This window comes from Enhydra lutris, unplaced genomic scaffold (genome assembly GCF_002288905.1).
Source record: "Enhydra lutris kenyoni isolate GAN:26980312 unplaced genomic scaffold, ASM228890v2 scaffoldscaffold3, whole genome shotgun sequence".
Classification (NCBI taxonomy): domain Eukaryota; kingdom Metazoa; phylum Chordata; class Mammalia; order Carnivora; family Mustelidae; genus Enhydra; species Enhydra lutris.
In genome coordinates, this window is record NW_019154087.1 from 10,015,073 (window position 1) to 10,040,722 (window position 25,650).

At 37.5% G+C, this 25,650-nt stretch overlaps 1 protein-coding gene across 1 annotated transcript in view; it reads left to right on the top strand.

Annotated features, from left to right (window-relative positions):
• Positions 1 to 25,159, top strand: part of LOC111157236 (transient receptor potential cation channel subfamily C member 3) — a 70,060-nt gene extending 44,901 nt beyond the window's left edge. The window contains exons 8-12 of the mRNA XM_022518516.1: positions 2,049 to 2,244; positions 5,163 to 5,372; positions 8,729 to 8,812; positions 22,071 to 22,146; positions 25,017 to 25,159. Coding sequence (XP_022374224.1) covers positions 2,049 to 2,244; positions 5,163 to 5,372; positions 8,729 to 8,812; positions 22,071 to 22,146; positions 25,017 to 25,159 — 709 coding nt within the window. The remainder of the gene's footprint in view (positions 1 to 2,048; positions 2,245 to 5,162; positions 5,373 to 8,728; positions 8,813 to 22,070; positions 22,147 to 25,016) is intronic.
• Positions 25,160 to 25,650: the final 491 nt, after the last annotated feature.

A 25,650-nucleotide genomic window follows, 5' to 3' on the forward strand; every position in this document is an offset into this window, starting at 1 on the left:
TTCCTTGAAGTTCCCTCAGCCTAGAGACCTCTAGTTGGGAGATACTCTCACTTACCAGCATTTAGTAGGGCAGGGATGGGGCCCTCCCTTTTGTACTGTAGTCATTGCAGGTAGGGAGATCATAAGCCCTCCCTGTCTCCCTTTGTAAACCTGTCATGCCACAACTGGAAAGAATCTAGACCTTCAATAAGTTCCCTGTAGACTAAAATAGAATATTAAGCCCTTTCAGGCATCTAAATTGTTTTGAAATGATTTTTTTTTTTTCAAATAGGTATATAGAGCAAGTCTTAGGGGTAAAACAGAACTGAAACTTACTTTATTGTAATGAAAAAAAGTTCTGTTGGAACCCACTCCGGAAGGGATGGAAAGATCCTACGCACATGGCCACCCCTTTGAACTCTGTGAGAACTCATTTTATACAACACATTGTTGTCACTGTTTTGTGTGAGGATGTGGCAACTTGATACGGTGAAAAGGATAGAGGCTGGAAAATCAGGCAGATGCAGATGCGGGTGCAGCCTCTGCTGGTTTCTGGCTGTGGCTTTTGGTCAAGTTACTCAACAGTCCTCTGTGTTAGTTTCCTTCTTCTTACAATAACCACGATAAGATTGGAACTGGGTTGTTGTGAGGGTTATATAAAGTCATTGATAGAAAGCCTCTAGCCCACAGTCAGAGCTCAGGAACCTCCCCTTTTCCGCTGTCTGCCTCTTCCCCTGCAGAGATTCTCGGGAATCTGTATTCTCGAAGTTAGAGGTGAGAAGGTCTGCCAGAGAGCAAGATGAAGGAGTCAGAGAATTTGGGGATCCTGTTACATTAACGGCAAGGAACAGAGAGGTTCTAGTTTTTCTTAGTCTCCTGCTACCGTCTATGCTATAACATCATGCAGGGAAATGTTTTGTGGTAGAGAGTAACTGTGTAGAGGTAGGAACCTTTCTATTCAGGCTTCTACTCTCAGGGTCTAGCACACTTTCTAGAACCTAATAGGTGTTCCACCAGCATTTGCTGAATGATGGGATGAATAAACAAACTAGTGCTAAAACCTGTAAATCTACAAAATTGTTATTTAGAATCTGTTATATATATATTTTTAAACTGGACTGTTCCCATTAATGTTCCTTTGGAAAAAGGACTGACTTTTTCCAAAGTAATGGAATTCCACATGTCTAATTGTTTAATTTAAGGATTATTTTTGTGTTTCACAAAGCAGTAAGTACAACTTGGTTTTAGGCCCAAATCAGGCAAATTCAGCTGGCAAAGATCATTGAGGGGATAAAAGTAGGTAAATAGTCTGGTAGAGGCCTATGTGTTCATTGCTGTGATGGAAGACTCAGGGAGTAAGTTGTATAAATTAAAGGAAAAGAATAGAAATCTCTCAGTCTGTTCCCTCCTCTTCGTTTCCAGTTAAGCAAAACTTTTGGGTGGGTAATATATTCTTGTGGCAAAAAATTCATGGAGTGGTGTCTATAGTGAAAAGCATGTCCCTTCTTCACCACTGGACCCCTGCCTCTTATTTCTCCTTAGTTCACAGAGGCAATGGTTTCTTTTGGATACTTTCAGAGATATTTTATACACAAACAAGAATATAAGTATTTGTAAACCCCTCTCTTTTAGTCAAATGGTAGACTATTTCACTCTTGCTATATCTTATTTTTTTACTTAATAGATCTCAGATATCGTTTTATAGAAACACATGTAAATAGATCTGTCTCATTTTCCCAGTGGCCACATACCATCCATCATATAGATGTCAGAATTATTTACCCTCCCCCCATTGATGCATATGTAGGTGGTTTTCATTCTTCCCTGCTGCCATGGTGCAGGGAATATGTTTTTTTTTTTTTATAAGCGAGTATATGATTTTAATCCTGGCCTTGTTCTACTCCAGTAAACCTGATTTAAATAATTATACTCGTGGTGTTTATTATGATGATATTTAATGAAGGCATTTTTACCTCTGTATAGAATTTAAACCCTATCAGGTTTCTCTTTTGAATTTTTCATACTGAAAACTGTCAGTTTATTTACTGTGTACCTTATTCTCTCAACAGTGTAGAAGAAAGTTTCAAGACTTTGTTTTGGTCGATATTTGGGTTGTCTGAAGTCACTTCCGTTGTGCTCAAATACGATCACAAATTCATAGAGAATATTGGATACGTTCTTTATGGAATATACAATGTAACTATGGTGGTCGTTTTACTCAACATGTTAATTGCTATGATTAATAGCTCATATCAAGAAATTGAGGTAAACCTGCTTTCTATCCATGGTGTCTATTTTTGCCATCCCATTCTAATAGTATCCTACATCTGTTTCTGTGCCCTGTGGTGGATTTCCAGCTCCTCTAAATTAAGAGGCAAGCAGAGGGAGCCAGGACCTTTCCCTGCATTTTCTTCCTGGGTAGGTAGGCTCACAGCCTCCAGTGTCTTCTAAGAGCACAAAAGGGGTCCCCCTGAACTTATCATCACTCTGCCTCCTCTCAGAATACATTTCAAACGTTTTGAAATTAGGGGCTACAACTATTGGCTATTGGCTGTAGGGGAATTATTCTCTCCTAGATTAGCCAGGCAACCATCTGAAAGATCTCAGTATGATGAAGTTCTGGAACATAGGTGAGGTTCGGTGGGCTGAGGTCCGGAGCCGATGACCAAGAAAGAATTCTTGAGACATCTTTGGTGCAAAATGGTGGTTTATTAAAGCACGGGAACAGGACCCATGGGCAGGAAGAGCTGCTGTGCCATTATCCTGAGGAGTGGCTGATTATATACACAGGAGTTGGGTAGGTGAGAACAAAGGGGGTGATGTTAGTTTCTAAGGAATTTTGGAAGCAAGGTCTCCAGGACCTTGAGGGGCTAGCTGTTGTTGGGAGAAAGGTTATTTATTACTACTAGTAAAAATCTTCTTGTGAGACCCTTTAGATGTATATCAATGGGCCATAGGCTTGGGAATGATTCTCGACACTATCTTGGAGATCTAGAGATAAAGTTTCCACATTTCTCCTATCAAGTGTCCTTGTTAGTGAGATTTGGGTTTAGAAGAAATTTAACTTTATTTAGGGCTTGAAGAACTGAGTTATTTGCCTCTGGAAATTGTGCTATTGTTAAGATAGCTTCTTTGTTGTAAATCTCTAGGACATTGGTAAACCAAGGGAGACTCCTGTCTTGCAGGATTGTGATCTCTGCAAGTTAACTATTTGTTTTTCTTTTAGGGCAGTCAGGGGTGCCTGAAGAATGTCACACATATTACCGAGGGGAGTGGGAGGAGAGGGGGTGCAAGGTGCCAGCTTTTGCTTTGTCCTCAGCCAGCCTCCTGCTCCCTCATCAAGTAGGGGAATTCCTAGATGTCTGGCAAACCCAGATGATGTTCTGTATCCAGTCAGAATTTTTAGTATTCTAGAAGTCACTCTACTTGTTTTGGATTAGGCTTGGTTTGGTACCTTCCTTCATCATCGTGTGTGTTTTCCATGTCCTCCAGGTTTGTGTTCAATATCTCTTTCGTGCTTTGCTGTTTGTTAAGTGCATTGAGACTGTGTGTGTTTTAGAGACACATAAAATGGTATCTCAAAGTAGAAGTTAGGTCCCCCAGAAATGAAAACTGTGGGACCCTGAGTATCTGTTTGTGGTAACAGCAGTCTGGGCAGTGTGAGATAAGCAAGCCAACTTCTCCCACCTTTGAACCCCCTCCTCTTCATTTCTTCTCTCCATCACCATGGTCCAGGACAGAGAATAAAAGGGATATTTTCTCCTTCTGTTGGTGCACGTGGTTCTTGGTCACACCTCTCTGAAGAATGAAGAGGTAGACCAGACAGAGTGGTGGGAAGCAAGCCAAGGTTTATTGAGTGATAGGGAAGTGTTAGTAAGAGACTCCCAAGGAGGGAGGGGATCCAAAAGGGTGGCCACCAGAGTTTCTAAGTTTAGGGGTTTTTTTTTGGTCTTGTTGAGACAGGCTGTTGTAATCTGATCAACCCTCCCTGTGCCTGTCACCCAATCGGGTTTTTGTCACCTATCACATGGGATAGGTGAAGAGCTCCTTCCTGGGTGGTATAAAATCCTTTTAAGGGTAGTTTCCTCTTAGGGTGGGGCTCCTTCTCCTTTCCTGCCTGCCTTCCAGCTATGCTTCATCAAAAGGACAAACAAGATAGGAATAGGCCACTGAGGGCCTCATATGACATTTGAGGACAGATGGCCGACACATAACCTCCGAAGTACAATTCAGCTTAGTGCTATTTTTTTTTCTTTTGCTCTTGAAGTGTGTTATGGTCTGTCTACAGCCTGCCTTGGATGGGTCTCGATGAGTGGGGAGGCCAGGTGAAGAGTGGGGAAGTCCTGTTGAATATGTGGAATTGGCAGGGGTGGGAAGGGAGGGAGGAGTTAATCTTTTTGTCCTTCCTTGACCTTGAATTTTTGTCCTTTCCTTGACCTTGAATTTTTCTAGCATTTTTGCTTAATCTTTGGCTGGGGGACAGGACATTCTGGTTCAGTTTCACTGGGTAGAGACAGAGGCATATGGAAGAGAAAAATGAAAACATTCTTAGTGGTGCTAAGAATATATGTAGGCCAATAGAGGTTATATGCAGATAAATGTATATAAGTCACTTTTCTTTTTCAAAAGTGTAATTTAGCTTCCTTGTATGATCCTACTGAAACCAATTACTGGAATATTTTGTTTTTAAAATTGAAGGGGGAGAACGAGTTTCTTGTCTCACAGAGCTCAAGAATGAATCTCGCGGACAAAGGAGAGTGAGGAAAGCAATACAAGTTTACTAAGCGAGAATAGAGAAAAAGCTCTCAGGAGTGAGAGGGGTCCTGACAGGGTTGCCACTGCGGGCTTTGAGGGTTGGTCTTTTATTGAACTTCTCTACTGATAGCACCATTGAGTAAGGATTAGTGACAACACCTTTAATGGCTTACTTCCTTTTTAGGGTCCAATAATTCTTTATTGGAACTGTTGTAGCTGTCCTAACAAGATTCCACTTCTGACACCTGGGGAGGCTGGTCTGGTTGGTTCCCTTCTCTCTGGTTACCTTACACCTTTGCATTTGGGGGACTTTTGTGAGCCTGATCCCATAGCTGCCCGCTCCTGCCATCACCTATGTGCCCCTATCTAGCCCTGCCTGTCCCTTACTCAAAACGAGTCATTGTTTCTTTTCTGTTTTTATGACACAGGATGACAGTGATGTAGAATGGAAGTTTGCCCGTTCAAAACTTTGGTTATCTTATTTTGATGATGGAAAAACATTACCTCCACCTTTCAGTCTAGTTCCTAGTCCGAAGTCATTTGTTTATTTCGTCATGCGGATCATTAACTTTTCCAAATGCAGGAGGAGCCGGCTACAGAAGGATATAGAAATGGGAATGGGTAACTCCAAGTCCAGGGTAGGTATCCAAAACTCACCAAGACCTGAGGATGACTGTTCTGTCTTTCTCCTTGTCTTTGATGTTTGTTCAGTAATTTTCATGTGTGAACTTAGAAGATGTTGAAAGTTACTGTTTGTTCCGTAGTCTTTCACAAGCTAAGACTTAATATCTGCATAATGTTTCAAGAAGTCACTTAGTCTGTATCTTGCTTTTGGTCAGAATTTCATGCAAAGCACCAGATTAAAAACAAAAACACCTTGTTAACTTGTTAAAAGTAAACAAAAGAGTTATTGTAGGGAAACACTTTGGTTTTCTTGTGTTCCATGCCTCTCACCTGTTATTCTGATGTTAAATAGTTTTTTTTTTTCTAAGATTTTATTTATTTGACAGACAGAGATCACAAGTAGGCAGAGAGGCAGACAGAGAGAGGGAGGAGGAAGCAGGCTCCCTGCTGAGCAGAGAGCCCGACGCAGGGCTCGATCCCAGGACCCTGAGATCATGACCCGAGCCGAAGGCAGAGGCTCCAACCCACTGAGCCACCCAGGCGCCCCTGATGTTAAATAGTTTTAACCTCACATTTTCCTCTTGGGTGTATGCATAGTTTACCTCCACCATATTCTTATTTGTAGAAACTCTTGATTGGGCTAAGTAATCTTTTTTTTTCTTTACTATCATAAAATTGGCACAAACCTAAGAGCATCCTCAAATATTAACCATAAATACCATTTTTATAAATAATTAAGAATGGTTTGTCCAAAAGTTGTCCCAGTTAAGTCATACTTGGATTTTAGACTGAGTCATACTCTGATTTTAACAAAGATGAATTTTATGATAGTACTTTATCATCATGAACTTAATTTTCAGAGATAGAATTGGTGGGGGAGTCAAATGATGTGAGCAGGACCTCAAATAACAGGGAGCAAGACATAGAGGAGCAAATGGGTGGAGTTAAAATAGCATTTTTGCCTTAGTTGTGAAGATGGCCTGTAGTTGTGATACCCTGGGAGCCCACCAGATGGCAGCGTTACCTCCATAAAGTACAGGCAGGTTTAGCAGAAGTAGGTAGGTACTTGCTCTCAGTTGAAGTTGGTGAAAAAGACCGGATCCCTGCAATCTAATTTCTCACTTTAAAAAAACTGATGTGCATTTCCAAGATTTGTAATACCCCGGCATCTTATTCTTTAAGCCTTTGAAACCTTTTTAAATTTTACTTGGATGTGGGCTCTTAAGGCTGTTCAGTTCCAGGGCACTGATTTGACTGTATCATCCCATGATTTCAAATAGTAGCTCACGTGTACACGGTGAGAAGCAGGACAGTGTAAAGAGGAGCGCCTCTGCGTTAGACTCGGATTTGAATTTGGGGCCTTAATGGCTTCCTAGCGAGTAACGTGGAGAAGTCATTTCATTACGCTGAAACTTAGCTGTCCCATCTGAAAGAGAAAACTCTGTAGGGTTAATGTGAGGGTGATTTGAGATGTACACAGTTCCAGCCTCAACAAATATCAGTGCCCTTCCTCATTCACAGTTCACAAAGTGCTTTGCTGTACACTTGAGCCTCATGCAACACTGTGAGGTAGGTATTATTATTATTCCCGTTGTATAGATAAGACCCCTGAAACCCTTAAAGTGGTGCACTTATGCAAGGTCAGGGAGCTAGCCAGTGGCGGGGTAGGTGTGGAATCCAACTTTTCCAGCATCAGATGTCTAGCTCTTTCTACTGCACGGGTTGCCTTATACTCAGCACCTGCTGCTCTGGTTTGGTTACTGGCCCATTTTCCCCTCCCATGCCCCTCTGCCCAACACATCTTGAAGTTTTCTTTCTGTAGAAGACTGATTTCACTGACTTCATTCCTGGGAGTGCCACAGCATTGAAGGGGGGAAATACCCTCAGGTCAAGAGTGCGCGTTCAGGTGGCTTGTGTCTCCCTCGGCCCCTGTAAGGGAAATGCAGTTCGCACAAAGGGTTGTGAGGGGAGCAGATGTGCTTCATTTGGGGTGTCTTGCCCCGCCTGTATTGCACCATTGGCAGAAAGAATAGCTTTTTTCAGAAAAGTTGCCGGAAGTGGAAAATAAGTTGAGCACTGATCTCTCAGAAGCTTTGAGCCTTGGCTTCCCAGTCTCCCCAGATCTGGTTTAAAGCTGTCATTTTGCTTGAATTTTTTAAAATTATGCAGGAAGATGTTTAAATCTCTTTAATATTATTAATACCATGAATATTAATACTGTCTGTGTACTGACTTTAGTAAAACTTTGGAGAAATTACATGTCTCTGTTATTTCTTTTTTAGAAGAGAGGAAGGAGCCCAGAGAAATCCTTTGTCCAAACCACTAGAACTGATCTCAGTCAACAGTCAGATACTGACCTCCAGTGGCAAGGAGGAGAATTAATTTTATTAGCCCAGGTTTTTTCTTGGCTTGATTGTGCCACTACCTTCCTCTTAGCATCCCACACGTTCCTGAGTTATGATGCTTTGAAGTCAGGTGATGGGGCGTACATATTTTTGCACAGGGGGCCCTGCCTTTGAATCATACCTTATCAGTAGCAGCTTGCCCAAGAGTTAAGAGGCAGGTCCCGCTCACATACATGAAGAGTAGCCAGTAACAGTGTGCTACTCTTACTTTCTCCTTCTACCCTTCTACCCACTGTGAAGTTAAACCCAAAGAGAAAAGAGAATCAAAATTCTTTAAGCTTATTCTATTCAAAGTTGTGAATCTCAATCAGTATAAGGCCATGATCCTAGGAAGACATGTTATTTTGGCTCATATTTTAGGGTTATAAAATATTGAATGATACCTTTTGAACTTGTAGCGTGTTTCTGTTCAAGTGTAGGAGACAAATATAGGCTCAGGAGCAGACAATTGCTTCTAGGCATCTTTGCCTTCTAGATGCCATGAATACATTTTGATAATTATGTTTAGTATGAGCCAGATTTGTGGTTTTTTATACTTTATTTATTTGACAGAGAGAGAGACAGCGAGAGAGGAAACACAAGCAGGGGGAGTGGGAGAGGAGAAACAGGCTGAGCACAGAACCTATTGTGGGCCTCGATCCCTGAACCCTGGGATCACAACCTGAGCCAAAGGCAGACACTTAAAAGACTGAGTCACCCAGGCGCCCCCGTGAGCCATATTTTAAAATACGTTTTCAGTTCTACTGCAGTACACCTTGTGAACATCTTGATAAGTGTGAGCATGTTGCTCACGTGAATTTTTACCACTGGAAATATATTATATCATTTATGAAATTCAACTTCCACAAAATGTTCCTTGGAAGTGTTGACTCCAGAAATGTTATCGAGGAGAATATAGTAGATTATATTTTTGATTTCCCAATGAATGTATTCTAATTTACTAGGTTAATTGTATTTTTTCCTAGTTAAACCTCTTCACTCAGTCTAACTCAAGAGTTTTTGAATCACACAGTTTTAACAGCATTCTCAACCAGCCAACACGTTATCAGGTAAGCATTCAGTAGATGTTTCTCTTTCCCTGTATGTAATTCCGTGTATGTGTGTGCATGTGTAGTGAGTAGAATTGTGTTCTGATGTATTATGAGGATAGAACAGTACAGAAAAAAAAATAGTATGTTAGTTGGACAGGACTTTAGAAATCAGGGTCCGGGTCCTCATTTTTTTGGTTGAGGAAGAAGAGTTCTTTATAATATTAAAAGCAAAGTGTTGCCACAGTTTGCAAAGAACACCTTCAAATACCTTGAGCTGGAAAAGCAGTGAAAGATATGATATATTGGGAAAATAATGCTCTCACAGTATGGAAACCTGATACACATCTCCAGGTAATCCATTTTCCCCATGGATTCTTAGGTTATATTGTTTCATCAGTACTACTTTAAAATGTGTTTTGCATTTTGATATTAGATGTGACATTTGAATGCTAAATTCCAACTCAGAAGAAGTTGTAGCTTTTTACTTTCCATCTGATTGATCATTTTGACGATCAAATCTATAGATTTCTGATGTGTACCAGATCACAAGAATGAGGATCCAAGAATTTGTAATGCATGGCGATGTCAGTTAATGGGTACAGTTTTGTATTGTTTCCTTGAAGCAGCACATTCTGCAAAATTGCTTGTCAAAGCCTTTTTAATGGTCACCTTATATCCCATTATATGGTTATATTTAATATGTCAGTGTTCTATCAATGGAAATAGAGGATATGGCCAATATTTAGCTGTTACAAGCAACACTTGTAACCTTGTATATATGACTTGTATATATGTAAGTAACCTTGTATATATGACATTTGAAATATGTGCAAATCTGTGAAATTAGTATCTAAACATTTTAATTTCTTAGTTATCAAATTGATTTTGAGGGACCTTGTGTCAATTTATATTCTGTATTCTTACAATAAATTTATGAGAGAGCCCTTTTCCTCCTAAATGTACCAGCAGTGTATCACCAGAGGTTTTTTTAATCTTTGCCAAATAGATGGGTGAATATGGTATCACAGTGTAGTTTTATTTGGCATCCTTTGTGATGAATGAACTTGACCATCTTGTTATGTTTAGTGTTCCTTATGTTTGAGATCCTATGTATTTACTTTTCTTGTCTTTTTGTTATAAATTAAGAGGAATTCTTTTAAGAATTATTTTAAGAATTCTTTTAAGAAAATTGGCCTTTGCCTGTGATATGAGTTGAAAAAAAATTTTTTTCTGTTTGCTTTGTATTTTTTAAATATTTTTTTCCTGGGGTGCCTGGATGGCTCAGTCGCTTAAGCTGCTACCTTCAGATCAGGTCATGATCCCAGGGTCCTGGGATGGAACCCTGCATTGGCTTGGCAGGGAGCCTGCTTCTCCCTCTGCTCATACTCTCTCTCTCTCTGTGTCAAATAAATAAATAAAATCTGGGCGCCTGGGTGGCTCAGTGGGTTAAGCCACTGCCTTCGGCTCAGGTCATGATCCCAGGGTCCTGGGATCGATTCCTGCATCGGGCTCTCTGCTCAGCAGGGAGCCTGCTTCCTCCTCTCTCTCTGCCTGCCTCTGTCTGCTGTGATCTCTCTCTGTCAAATAAATAAATAAAATCTTTTAAAAAATAAATAAATAAATAAATAAATAAATAAATAAAATCTTCCAAAAAATATATTTTCCCCAACTTTCTGATTTTTGTATAGTCAGCTCCACAAACTTTATGGCTTTAGATTTTGCATCCTGTTTAGAAAAGTCTTTCCCCACGTAAGAATACTTAAGACATTTTTAACACACTTTTTCTTTAGTACTTACGGTGTCACATTTTATATGAAAATCTTTGACCCACGTAGAATATATTTTGATGCAAAGTGTGAGGTGGGGAATCCAAATTTATTTTTTCCCAGATGATTATATAGCTGAATATATTAAATAATTATCTTTTTATTGATTTTTTAAAAAGATTTTATTTATTTGTTTGTCAGAGAAAAAGCGCACATGCATAAGCAGGGGGAGTGGCAGGCAGAGGGAGAAGCAGGCTCCCCACTGAGCAAGGAACCCAATGCAGGACTTGATCCCAGGGTCCTGGGATCATGACCTGAGCCAAAGGCAGATGCTTGACCAACTGAGCCACCCAGGCATCCTTTTAGTGACTTGAAATATCACCTTTATCACTTACGAAATTTCTTTATCTCCTTAGATTTATTTCTATGCTTTCCATATGTGATAGAACCATATTATTTTAATTATTATAGTTTAGAATAAAAGTCAAACAAAATATATAGACACAAACACACACATATTCATGTTCTTGAAGACTTATTTTACATAATATTATGGCTCTTCTTTCTTGTTTATATTGAACTTTAGAGTCAGCTTGTGTAGTTTGCAAAAATTCTATTGGTATTTTTATCGTGATTGTATTAACTTAAGTAAAATTGACTTCTTTATAATGTTCTGACTTCCTTTTCAAGAACATGATACATCTCTCCATTTATTCAGATCTTCATATGTGTACTCAGTATCATAAAGTATTCTCTTATCATTCATATTAATTAGGATTAAGTTTGGTGCAAACCACACAAAACCACCAAATACCATCCACTAAGTAGTTAAAAAACAAAACAAAACAGAAATTTATTTCTCTTCACCTATTCAAAAAGTCAGGAGGGGGTCATTTCCAGGGCTGGTATGGTACCTACCAATGTCAGGGACCAAGGCTCTTGGATCATATAATTCTGTCATGACTGGCTTTCAGTCTAACGTGCTCTCATGGTCCAAGAAAGCTTTTGGAGCTCTAGCTCTTACGTATGCATTCCAGAATACATTTAGAAGGTGATAGGGAGAAAGACAATCCTCTGTTCTGTAAGGATCTTCTGTAAAGCTGCACAACTTACCTGCAAAGGAGTGTGGGAAATAATGTCATAATTCCTAGTGGCTATTTGCCAAGCTAAAAAACCCAGGAAAAGAATTGGCAGTCTCTGCTGAAATGAATAATATTACTTGTCTTGGTGCTTATCTTTATGTCTTTACACATACTTCTATCTCTGTTACTTGATTTATAAGTTGCAAGTTTTCTCTTTTGATCCTCCAGCTCTAAAATATGAGAAAATCAATGTGTTTATTTTCTCTTCCATCATTTCCCCCCTTCTCCCAGCTTTTGTTGATTAAATCATTAGAACTTGCCAGGGAGGAGGAGAAAAAAATCTTTTCTCTACCTATTAGGTTCGTCACTGGGGCCTGTCAATTAAACTGACAAAGACAGATTAATAGGAGAAGAAAACCCACAGTTTATTTACACACACACAAAGTGTACATGCACTGGAGAACTCAGTGATGAGTAACTCAAGAGGGTAGTTTGAATTTGGAGCTTATATACCATCTTATCAAAGGGTAGTAAATTTGGGGAGACGTGACAAGACAGAGGAAAAGAGGTTTGGGTTCCCAGGGGTAGTAAGTTGTGGGAGGGTAATATTTGAGAAAGTCAGTGGAATATTAGGATTCGTTTATTAAGATTTGATTGTGCAGCTTCATCTCAGTGCCAATTCTCTGTCTCCAGTGATGATGATAATTTCTCCTTCCCTTTTCTATTCTAAGCTTCTCAAGATTTTGTATCAGAAAGTCAAGGGAAGTTCTCAGCCATGAATGTCTGCCCTTGTCATTTCCTTATACTCCCACTTGATCTTTTCATATAACCTTTCTAAAAAAGAATATGGATGTCTCTAAGTTTCATCAAAGGACCTTGTCTTTCTGTTTCTTATTCTCCTTGTTGCTTTTGAATGACTTAGAAGCGGGGGAAATTCCCAAGTTTACTGTCAAATTCAAACTTCTTGTGGTCTGCAAATTATTATGCTTCTATAAACTCTGAGAAAAAAAGTTTTGATCAGCTATCAAACTTCATATGCCAATCAAAATTCATATAAATGCCTTGATTATATTTAGATAAATCTCTTTATTATGAACTCCACAAATGATAACAATTGGTTTAGTTGTTATCGATAATTTTTAGGCAGTGTATTTTAATATATGACTTGCCTTAAAGAAATCCTAGATCCTAATCTGCTAAATGGGGATTATTTCCTTCAAAGTGGTAACCTTTTGGGGTACACCAATGCTAATGGTGCTACCACAGCTTAGAATATTTTTGGAATATCTCTAAAGAATTACTTTTTTACTTAGTTCATAGGATACACAAAAATGCTTTATTCTCATTACTAAACTCAGATAATTATTCACATTATTAACTGAGTTAATACCATATTGACTTTACATTTTTTTCAAAAGTAGTCTCATCCATCTTCAAAAAACACATGGCTATCACCAGTTGGTTTTACCACCCTATGTGTTTTAGATCTAAATGAGTATTCCCTCGCCAATTACCTCAAAAACAGAGAGATTCGAATGTGTCTCAAAGTACAACAGAGGAAGAGTTTCCAAAATTCTTTGATTATTGACAGTATTATTTATATTAACACCAATTATTAATAGTATGCTGAGATCATTTTTGTTATGTATGTACAGATTTTTTTTTTTTTTTTACAGAACTAAGGATGAGTTTTCTGAAAACATAAGGTCTTAGAGGGATGGCTTTGATTGAATTCTGTTCATGAACACCTGTGTTAGTTCAAGTTAAAGGTACATAGATATGCTAAGGTAACCTTAAGAAATGGAAGGTTTTTCTAAGGCTGCACAGAGGCAAGGCTGTAGGTTCTTGGGTTATCTCTGGTGTCTCTGGAAGCAGCTCTGCTTTCACCAGCTTCTTTGACTTGGGGACAACTTTGGCCCAGGTAGTATCAGGCTGTCTTTGGCCCACATGGTAGTCCTTGATCTAATCTATGAAGGTTAACATAGGGGGCGTGGTTTTACTGGAAGGCACATGGCAGTTTTTCTCAAAGGAGGCAATATGATACATTCATATTAAGCTTCACTCACAGTGAGTTTGAGGGCATATTTTAAGATTCCCACTATTCGGAATGGTCCTTCATTATAAGGATATAAAGTTACAGTCCATGCCTTCAAGGATTTATCTCTCCCTGGAATGGAAAGGTGGGGTTGAGTTGGGAAGGAAGGGAAGGGCAGAAAAAAGTAGATGAACATCACACAACCCTGTGTTTGTGGCTATGTGGTATAGGTGAAACATAAAGAAATGGTATGAGAACCTAGGGAAACCAAGAGGAGTATTTGAAAACTGATCAAGTAGAAGTGATTTTCTTCTCTTGTTTCTCTAAAGAACATAACTTGAACTAGTAGTTAGAAGGTACAATGAAGCAGATTTGGTGCAATACAAAAGAATTGTTTTTAAACTGCTATGGTTGTCTAAAAATAGATTAAATCAGCTGTCCTGAAAGTGTTTTAGGCCCTGAATCACAGCTGTTTGTTCAGAGGCTGGGCAATGGTGATGGGTCAGTCCGTCTCAAAGTGAGTGGTATGAAAATATGAAAAACATGTGACTTCCAAGGTCCCTTCCCTCTCTAAAATTTTACTCTTCACTTCTGAGTTCTTTATGTTTGTTTCTTTTTTAATTTTATTTTTTTTCAGTGTTCCAAAATTCACTGTTTATGCACCACACCCAGTGCTCCATGCAAATATGTACCCTCCATAATACCCACCACCAGGCTCACCCAACCCCCATACCCTTCCTCTCCCAAACCGTCAGTTTGTTTCTCAGAGTCCACAGTCTCTCATGGTTTGTCTCCCCCTCCGATTTCCCCCAATTCACTTCTCCTCTCCATCTCCCAATGAGTCTTGCCTTATAGTCATACTTTAAAGATTGCTACTATCCCTATTATGGAACTCCTGATAACAGTTAAATTTGGCTTCTCTGTAGGATTAAATGAGAAAATGAAGGTAAAAGTACTTGAGAGAATGTTTCACAGTTGTTACTTGAATTTGAATCAGTGAAAAATAAGCAAGTGAGAAGAAAAGCTTTGATGCCTTTTGAGAATGAAAAGCATATCTATATATCCAACCACCCACATTTCATTCCTTTTCACAGTCTTAATGGAGAGTTGAGAAAGGAACTCAGATTTATTTGCAAGAGATAATGTTTAAGGTAACTACTACCTAGGCTTTCCATACCCTGGTTAGAGAAAATCCATAGTCTACTCTACAAAAGTCACGATGTCTACTTTAAAGAGTGATTCACAGGATCATATCAAGAAATTTGGGTAGTTCCTAGAGGTATGTGAACTGTGGAAATTAATCTATAGACCCTCTATTCCTTTAGTTTTCTATTCCATTAGTTAGTAACTTGACCAAGAAGGGAAAATGATGACCTGTTATTCATCAATTTAGTTAATGGACTGGCTTTGGTTAAGGAATCAGTTGAAAATTTAAAGATAATATTTATAATGGTAATTTTATGTGTCACATATGTTTTATGATCTTTGCCTATATAACCATCATTATTAAGATTGGTTAATCAAGATTTGCTTTACAGAAGCATACATGATAATTAGAGCATAATAGTTAATTGAGCACCTACTATGTAATTTACCTATATTATCTCTTTTACAATGTATATTGTAACATTTCCAGTACGCAATTTTAGTTGCCAAGGTTTCACAGCTTATAAATAATGGAGTCACAACTCAAATCCAGGCAATTTGCCCTTACAGCCCACTTTTTTATCTGCTTACACAATACTGCCTCGGGTTCACCAGACAAGCCACCTAATAGAATGGAAATGGCCAACCTTTGCCCCTTCCCTGAATTGTACATAATTTTGGAATTCACATGAATTATTTTTCCAACATGAACTGAGGGATGGACTGTTGCCAGGTAGTGCCACGTGTGGAGAAACTGAGTTCAATCCAACATCAGGTATCTTCGTGCCTTGTAGAGAAGCTCAAATTTAGGATGTTGGTACATATAAATATATTTAAACTGTAAATATTAAGATAAAAAGCTTTTTTAAAAATGAGAATTTTTATGGGATACATGGAAAACCTAAAACACCCAATTTTGAAGGGAAAAAAATTTAAACCTATAACCATAATTTTCCCTATAGGTCAGAGATGAATGTATCTACCTGCAGTGAAAGAATTTAATCTGAGTGACTCTGTACAGGTGTTTCTAGGGAACCTGTACTTTATTTGAATTTTTAAAATATTTTATTTTCCTATCTTCTTTCTTTCTGGCAATAAATATGCTTTAAAAATACCGTACATCTTTTCATAGACTTTTTCTAAGTATAGTTTTGGGTTATGTTAAATATTTTAGAGCATATGGGTAGCAATATCTTAGTCTTCACATTTTACCTTCATAAAAAATGCTAGCAAGAATGAACCTCTTCTAAGCAGAAATCCTGCTTTTACATGCACTTGATGATTTAATCTGTACAACCTCTGAATTTTTATTACCCCCAGTTTTTAATACGGAGGAAATGGGAGCTTAGGGAGTTTAAGCACCTTAAGTTCACTCAGCTAATAAATAAAGACCTGTTCAAAGTCAGAGATTTTTTTTTTACTCATTTTACTCATTCTGCCTCATTTTAATTTTTAAGCAGTTTTAATTTTTTGTAGAGATAGGATTTCTAAATAACACATTTCTGAGTGGTTCTAAACAAGCCCTTATAAGCTCTGAATTTTTCTCAGTTTATGTATTAGCTGAAGTGTTTACAGCTTTGTTTGTAAAAGTGAAAAATGTTTGTCTGTTTATTATAATCGAAGGGCGATTGCTGCTGGAGATGGAATGAATGCCCAGGCTGGTGAGGCACATCAGTTTGTTAGGCAGCATTAAAAGCCTACTCAGAAGAATATTTTAATAGTTTTTATTTTATTATATTTTAAATTTTGATGATAAACTATTTCATACACAGAATGGTACCACAAATATCCTGGTAGACATCTGTGCCACTCCATCTTGATTTAATAAGTGCTAACATTTTGCCATATTCTTTTTGACCTTTTTTTGTAAGGATTTTTTGATATAACTAAATGCCCCTACCCTATCCCATTAGCTCTTATCCTTCCATGAGGATCTTTACTATCTTGAAGTTCAAGTATGGTCTTCCCATGTATGCTTCTCTGTATTTTTACTTTCATAAGTATATTCATATTTTTATGTACTAGTTTTATATGTTTTTAAAATATACATAAACAAATAATATACTATGTATTCTGCACTTTTTCCACTTTATGCTTTTGAGAATTACCTATATTGATACATGTACATCTTGTTTTTCATTCTCACTGCTATAGTGTAATATTCCATTGTATGAATAAGCCATTTTGTTTTTTCATTCCTCTATTGATGAATATTTCTCTTATTTTCCTTCTCTATTATAAATAATGCTGTATTTAGGATCTTAGTAAGTGTCTACTTTTGCACATTTCTAAGTGTTTTTCTGGATGACCTACCTGGGAGTAGTTTATCAGTTTATAGTTCCAGCAACATGGTACAAGAGTTTCTCACTGTTTGCAGAAGCACTTGGTATTAACAGATTTTAAAACATTTGCCTACTAAAAAACAACTGCCCCATACATCTTCAAAAATGTGGGTCTCATGAAAGACAAAGGCCAAGGAACTGTTCCAGATTAAAGGAGACTAAAGATAAATAACATCTGAAAGCAATATTATTCCTCAGGAAAAAGAAACTGAATATGAACTACGTATTAAACAGTTCTTGACCTATGTTAATTTTTCTAAAGTTTGATCATTGTAGGATGGTTATATAAGAGAATATTCTTGTTCTTTGGGAATACTGAAGTATTTAGAGATAAAGGGACATGATGTCTGAAAATTATTTTCAAATGCCTTAGCAATATAATAATATATAGACAGTGAGATAAAGCAAGGTAGCAACTTTCTCACACTGGTGAATCTAGGTAAAGAGTATATGTGAATTCGTTTTACTTTCAGCTCTTCGATAGATACGAAATCTTTTAGGAAGAAAAAATGTTCGCTAAACTCATAGGTGTGAATGTATTCGTTATTTTAATTTACTCTTCTCTGATTACTAAGTGAGATTGAACATCTTTTTATATGTTGGTCATTCAGATTTCCTTTTTTGTGAATTTAAATTCCTTTTCCTGATTCTACTTGGCTATTTGCCTTTTCCTTATTGACTTCTCAAAATTCTGTAATATTCTTCATCCCCATTCTTTTTTTTTTAAGATTTTATTTATTTGACAGACAGAGATCACAAGTAGGCAGAGAAGCAGGCAGAGAGAGAGAGGGAAGCAGGCTCCCTGCTGAGCAGAGAGCCTGATGCGGGGCTTGATCCCAGGACCCCGAGATCATGACCTGAGCTGAAAGACAGAGGCTTAACCCATTGAGCCCCCCAGGCACCTCCATTCCAATTCTTTGTTGATGTGTTTCGCAAACAACTTCTCTTACTTTTCGGTTTGTCTTTTAACTTTGGGTAATGGGTTTATTAGGGCGTATCAGCCTGTGAGTGTATAAAATAACTTTGTTTTCAATATTTTCCCACTAACTGTCCTATTTGGGACTCTTCTTTTCTGTTGGATGGAGGATCCCTTTACAACATCTTGTCAAGACTCCATAACGCTCCAGTGACTTGGTTATTAAAAAGTCTCTTGTTTATAATTAAAGAAGACAGTTAAGTTTATCTTGAACCATGAATGTCCAAATCAAATCTAAATCTCTTCTCCTCCTTACTCCTAGCACAAAGGAAACCTTCCCATGTCTCTAGTGGAGAAAGGCTATGGTCTGCTTTGTATATACTCATCAAGGTGTCCTCTGCTATGTGAAGTGGGAAGAACAAGCCAAAGGGCAAGCATCTTTCCACTTGAGTGAACTGTGGGTGCAGCTTCCTCCTTGTTTGTCACTACTTCTCTAATGCTGGACAAGTTTTAACGTCCTCACTGTGGCAGGCACCCATATGCTGCCTTTGTAACTGGGCTGGGAGCATGGTGAGAGTGTTTGAAAAAGCCACGGAGGCTACCTCCCCTTTGCCCAGCTCCTGAAGCAGAGATCTAGCACTGACTTCAGGTTCACATTTAATTTTCACCTTTTCCATAAGGATAGCCTGTTATCCCAGTCCCATTCATTGAATAGACTCCCCTTTCCCACTGATGTGTATTAATGCCTTCCACCCAATACAGTGGAAATTTTGTTTGCCAAATAATGGGAGTACAGGTTGACCCAATGGCTGTTATACTCTTAACTGAGTTCTTTTTTCGCCCTGACTTAATTGCCAGGAGCAGGTCAGCAAGTTTGCTGGGATCGATATTTAATTGGGAGCAGGATGCCAGGCCTTTGGTTTAGGCAACTATAATCTTTATGAGTGATTGCCTTGGCTTTTCCCCCCTCCCTTGGCTTCTGGGGACTGGAGGTACCCTATCTTCCTTCCTTCCACCCAGAAAGAAAGAATAATCTCTCCTCCCCAAAAGCCCCTGATTCCTCCCATGTCTCAGTCCTTTTCCTTATGTGAAGTGAGGAGGAAATTCATGGTAAGTACTGGTCTAGTGAGTTTCAGTAAGCCTTGAGAGGTGGCTGACCCCAACTGCTAGTGACAGCTTGGTCTTAGACCATGGAGTACTTAGCATCCTTTCTCATCAGTTTTGGATTTATCAACAATTTCAGGACAACCAGAAAAATCCCATTTGACATAAGGTTGCATTTCATTGGTATTCTTTCTTGCATAAAAGTTTTAAAATGTCTTAATATAGTCAGATTTATTCTTCCTTATGGCTTATCCTTTCCTTTAGCTTTTTCAAGATATATTTCCCTATTCCTTTCAAAATTTTGCTTTTCACATTTAGACCTTTTATCTATTTGACTTGAAAAATTTGTTTTATATATGATATGAGGTAGAAATCTAATTTTAATTTTCCCTTAAGAATAGTTCTTGTCTCAGTACTATTTGTCAGTCTTTTCTTTCCCAGTGATTTGTATTACTGCCTTTCAAATTGTTTTTAACTGATAACCATTTCTTTGTATTTTCTTTCTATAGGAATCACCTTTGCTGTCCTCTAAGGTTAAGTAGATCCCTGACATGTCCACCCATCATAGTGAATTGTTCCAATGACATTTTATTAGATAGAGTAGGAGCTGTGCTTACTGTTGCATCCCTAGCATTTAGGACAGTACCTGGCACCGAGCTGGCTCTCAATAAATATTTGGTGAATGAACGACCAGGTCCAAGCCAAGTCCACCCAGCTATGAGTCTGCCCTGAAGTCTAGATTCCACAGAATTCAATAGGTTTTCTATTTTACTGCAATTGGTAAAATGGGTTTTTCCTTTCCAGTAGCATAGTCTCTCTCTTGATCTGTTATTCTTTGAGATAGACATTTTGAATATTCCTAGATTTCTCCCTTTCCTTAAGCTTGGCATCTAATGGGTCACTTAGCTTCATGATTTCTACTTTCTTAACTATATCTTCACTTCAGCTCAGGCCTTTCCCCCCCCCCTTCCTTCCTTTATTTTTTTTAAATGTGGTATTTGATATATGTACAAGAATGTAAGTAACACATAATAAATTATAATGACATGTATGCTTATGAAAACCATCACTTCCCTGAAAATGGTGACATTCTCTGCCCATTGCCTCTACTTAGGTGCTCCTTCCTGGCCCACCCCTTGCCTCCACCTAAGAGGTAATTGCTAAGTTGAAGTTTGAGTTTCTCATCCTCTTGCTTTAGTTTCCTTTTCTAGTATAAATTTATTATATTAAATAAATATTCCTAACAATGCATTATGTAGATTTACTTATCGAGCTTTGTAAGAATAATTTTATACTTTGTGAAGTCTGCAAACTGAATTTTTCATTCAACATTTATGCTTCTAAGTTTCATCCATCCTGTTTTATGTGGCTACGGCTCACTGATTTCATTATTTAATTTCATTAGTGAACATAATGAGATTACATTGTGTAACATACCATGGTTTCTCTATTCTCCTGTTGATCTTTGTTTAGACTGTTTCCTGGTTTGTATTTGCTGCTTTGGACAAGATTGCTATAAACACTGTTGTTTATGTCTCTTGGTCCACTTGTGTAAAGTTTTTCCAGGCTCTGTATCAAGGAGTGGACTTTCTGGGTGAAAGGATGTACCAGTGTTTGACTTTGAAAGATAATGCCAAAATGCTTCCCAGAGCGGTCTGTTTGTACTCATGCCAGTAGAGTGTCAAAGTCCCCATTGACTCATATTCTTTCCAACATTTGGCATTATAAAATTTATTATATTTTTCCCTTTTTAGATGTGAAATTGTGTCTCCATTTAATTGTAAATTGTATTTCCCTGAGAAAAGGATTTGAGATTATTTTATATGCCTATTGACTTGACTATTCATGATTCCATTTCTGTGTAATGCCTGTTTGTCTTTGCCCTTTTTTCTATTGGGTTATTTGAGTTTTTCTTCTTGAATTAAAGTTCTTCATGTATTTTAGATCCAAATTAAATTATTTATCAGTTGTAAGTATTGCCAATATTTTCTTCCAGTTTGTGGCTTGCTTTTTTGTTTTCTTTATAGTATCTCTAGTACCAGAGGTTTTAATGAAGTTTTAATAGTAATAATATTGAATTCATCAATCTTTTCTATTATAATTGGAATTTTTTTATCTTGTTTAAAAAACATCCAGCTCTACACTGAATTTATAAATACATTCTCCCTTGCTTTCTTTTAAAGGATTTACAAGTTTTATCTTTCACATTTAAGATGCATATGGAATTAATTTTTCATGTGTATGGTATAAAGTAGGGCTCCAATTTTACTTTACTTTTTCCTTATGGATAAATAGTTATCCTGTAAGGGCATTTCTTTAGATTGAATATATTTACAATATATATTGCTATGAGAAGAAAGCATACAACATCACAGAATATATGGTATTTTGAAAACATAAAATATGTATGTGTGTATATATATAGTATTTAGTATACATACAAAATTTAAAAAGACATACACCAAAATAACAACGATTATCTTTGGTTAGTGGGACAATTAATGATCTTTGTTTATTTCTTCTTTTCTGTAATTTCCAACTTTTCGCTGTTGAACATATATTTATATTTTTTTCACAGTGAGAAATAAGGTAGTGTTTTTAGATAATAATGTGGTATCAGTATATCTTAAAGAGAAACCATGAATTAATTCCTCCAACTTAACTTTTTTTTAGCTTCTTCCATTCCTAGGGGTAGGTAGGTATGCAGTAAGTCTTAATAGAAGGTGAAAAATGGTTGAGTTCTGAAATCTTCTATATATAGTTAGATAAAGTTTTTCTCTCCCAAGCTGTGTTTGCTTTACAAGTATGTAAATCTCTTTGGAGAATAGGATCCAGGTTACTTATGTGTATCATTGATGATATAATTATTTCTTTTTGATCAACAGCAGATAATGAAAAGACTTATAAAGCGATATGTTCTGAAAGCACAAGTGGACAAAGAAAATGATGAAGTTAATGAAGGTAAGCATCTCCATCTTGAGAAACATCCTTTTGCAATTAACTTAATGACCTTGGGAAACTTGATATTGAAGGATACTTTTAAAAATCCAATCTCAGGCAACAGTTCCAAGATTGATAGGAGAATCTTAGGTTACATTTCTAAAACTATCTTTTAAAAGGTTATTAAAAATGTCAATCAGAGACAATTGATCTCTACTCACAGTGTTGTAACTGATTCTTAGAATGTAAAACCTGCAATCATTCTGGAAGCCTTTTAAGTCCTATTATATAAAGTAGTCGGTAGTTTCAGTTCTGTTGCAGTGAGTTCACATGAGTGTTAACATTTTTGCAACTTTAACATTTTCCAATAAAATAGTTGGCTGGTTGGCTCAAATAGAACATACGTTTCTTCAGAAAAATTTTTGCTTTGTAGTACAGAAAGAAATCTGTAACCCATTTTTCTCATCTCATGTTTCACTTTTGCCTTTCACTTTTCTTCTTGGCTCCTTATTTAAGGTACCTATTTTTCCAGGCATATCCTAGGCAGGGCATCTGTCTGTACTATAAAAACGTTTCTCCAAAGGCAAGGCCAAAGAACAGGCCCAGAGTTGGAAAGAAATCAAACTGGGAAAAGTAAGTTGCCTTAAAAATGGAAAGTGTAGCTTCTAATAGCAATGAGATGCCAATAGATCTATCTATGCTGATAAAAGAAAGGGCTAAACTAAATAAAATGGTGATGGCCTTCAAAACCTTTACTTGATGGATGCAAGGAATCCCTGGAAAATCTGGTCTATCCCCTGATACGTGTATGTAGAAAAGAAGTGTATGAATGTGTGATTGAAGACCAGCAAAAATCCAATCATGATGCCCAAGAAGCTGTCTCAGGGAGATGGGATGGAAAGGGGTTGTAGTTCAGGAAGCAGAAATCTGATCATTCATACAGTAACCTCCCTGGTGGGGGTGGGAGAGGACAAGAAAAACAAAGTTATCTGGGGTAATTGGATGGCTGACAGCATCAAAAACAAAGGAGCATCTTCCATATCCTTGCTCCAAAGAGGAAAATGAGTTAATAAGAATATGGAGTTTGAACAAAGTTCTAACTAAACTACCATAGAGTTTAATATCCTCATTTAATAAATGAGGAAACTGAAGTCCAGGAGGTTGAGTAGTTTGTGTTTCCCATGTTGGTAGACTACAAATAACACTTAATGAATAGTTTCCCCATAACTCAAAAACAAGGAAGAAGGATATGGCGCTAGGGACGCGAAAGGGGATCTCATGGGTTTATAGTCCAAATGTGATACTGAATGGTGTGAGAATCCATTTCCTTCACCAAAGACCAGCCTCGTGATTTCAAATTAGAATCATATTGCCAGATGGGAAAGGAAGAAGCACTTTTTTTTTTTTTTTTTGCCTAAAAAAAGGAATCTGCAAATGTTTTATGTATATTCTTGAGGAATAGAGTTCTTTAAGATAAAAAGTTTCTGGCTTGTGTATATATATAAAAGAATATAGAAATTACACTTTTAAGCATCATAAAGGTACCAAGGAATATTATGGAAGGTATGTTTTACATGTGATTCTTTTACAGAAAGCTTGTTAAAATACCAATAATTTGTGAAGAATAATTTCTTAGATTCAGGATAAATTTCCACCCCAAAGTTCACCTTCCAATGTCAATGGCTTATCTACATTGCAATCATTTGCAAAAGCATCTAGTTCTTAATTGCAAACTACATATACTCAAAATACTGCCAAGCTGAATTATGGGAATACTTGTGCTTTAAGAGCCAGAAAGTCTCCTTTGGAGACTCCTGTGTGTATACACATTGCCAGTGGTATCACACCTAAACTTAATTTCTTACTTGTTACTTCCTTATACATTGGTTTTCTGTGTCCTACAAAGTGTTCCTTGGCCCTAAGCTCATTACCATAGCCTTGCCTAATAATCCCTCCTACTTTTTTTTTCTTGCCTTCCCTTACTTCAAACCTGACTTAAAATTTACTTGTCCCATGTCAATATTTGCCTGTTAAACAGATTGAATCACCTTTTGCTAGGAGTTTCATCCATCCTAGCAAAAGGAGATGATCCATGTAGGTTTCAACCCTTATGTCTGAGGGAACCAAAGAGACTCTCTATAGACAGAATGGGATACTCTGGCTGTAGATCAGGTAGCTGAAGAATTAAGAGGTGTTTGAGCCACAGAACAGTACTTTAGCTGATTTTTACTATTGAAAACATAGCTGGACTATTTCTTACAACTTTTTCAAAGGTCAGTGTATTTTTTTTTTATAATTTTTTTTTTAACTTATTTATTTGAGAGAGAGAGAGAGAGATCACAAGTAGGCAGGGAGGCAGGCAGAGAGAGAGGGGGAAGCAGGCTCACTGCTAAGCAGAGAGCCCGATGCGGGGCTCGATCCCAGGACCCTGAGATCATGACCTGGGCTGAAGGCAGAGGCTTAAGCCACTGAGCCACCCAGGTGCCCCTCAAAGGTCAGTGTATTTTTAAAGACTAATACTTCTTGAGACAGCTGGGTGGCTCAGGTTAGGTGTCTGCCTTTAGCTCAGGTCATGATCCCAGAGTCCTGGGATTGAATCCTGCATCAGGCTCCTTACTCAGAAAGGAGCCTGCTTCTCCCTCTGCCTGCGGCTCCCCCTGCTTGTGATCTCTCTCTCTCCCTCTAACAAATTTTTAAAAATCTAAAAAAAAAAGTTAAAAAAAAAGACTAATACTTCTTAAATATCTTGAAGGAAAAAATTCCACAAAAATAACTTGGACTTTATGAAGCAAATGTATTAATATTATATGCATTTGTATGAATTTCACTCTCTCTTCTGATCCAAAGAGCAAATTACCAATGATTTTTTTTTTTAAATACAAATACTATAGGTGAATTAAAAGAAATCAAGCAAGATATCTCCAGCCTTCGTTATGAACTTTTGGAGGACAAGAGCCAAGCAACTGAGGAATTAGCCGTTCTGATTCATAAACTCAGTGAGAAACTGAATCCTAGCATGCCAAGATGTGAATGACTCAGTAACCTGGAATAATGGCTTTGACTATAGCACAAAAGTGGGCAATAATATTTCTAAGTATGAAATACTTGAAAAACTATGGTGTAAATTTTTAGTATTAACTACCTTTATCATGTGAATCTTTAAAACTTAGGTCTTAATGATTTTATTGTTTTATCACATGAAAATGCTCTTCATTTTAATTGTCTGCCTTGACATTATAAACAATGACATGCCATTGTATTTAAAGGCCCAGTATTATTCCATTACTGACACTTTTGTCCACTTTAGAATAAACTCTATGTCTTTGCACTACCTGTTTGCCTCCAAGAGACTGTAAGCTCCTTGGAGACAGGGACCATGTCTTATTCATCTTAGTGTCTCCAGTGTCTAGTACAGTGCCTGGTATATAGTAGGTGCTCAGTAAATGTTGAAACCAACTGAACAGAACTGCCAAAAAAATACAAATAAAAATGAAAAGGCCATCACCATGTAGCATTCCTCCCTTG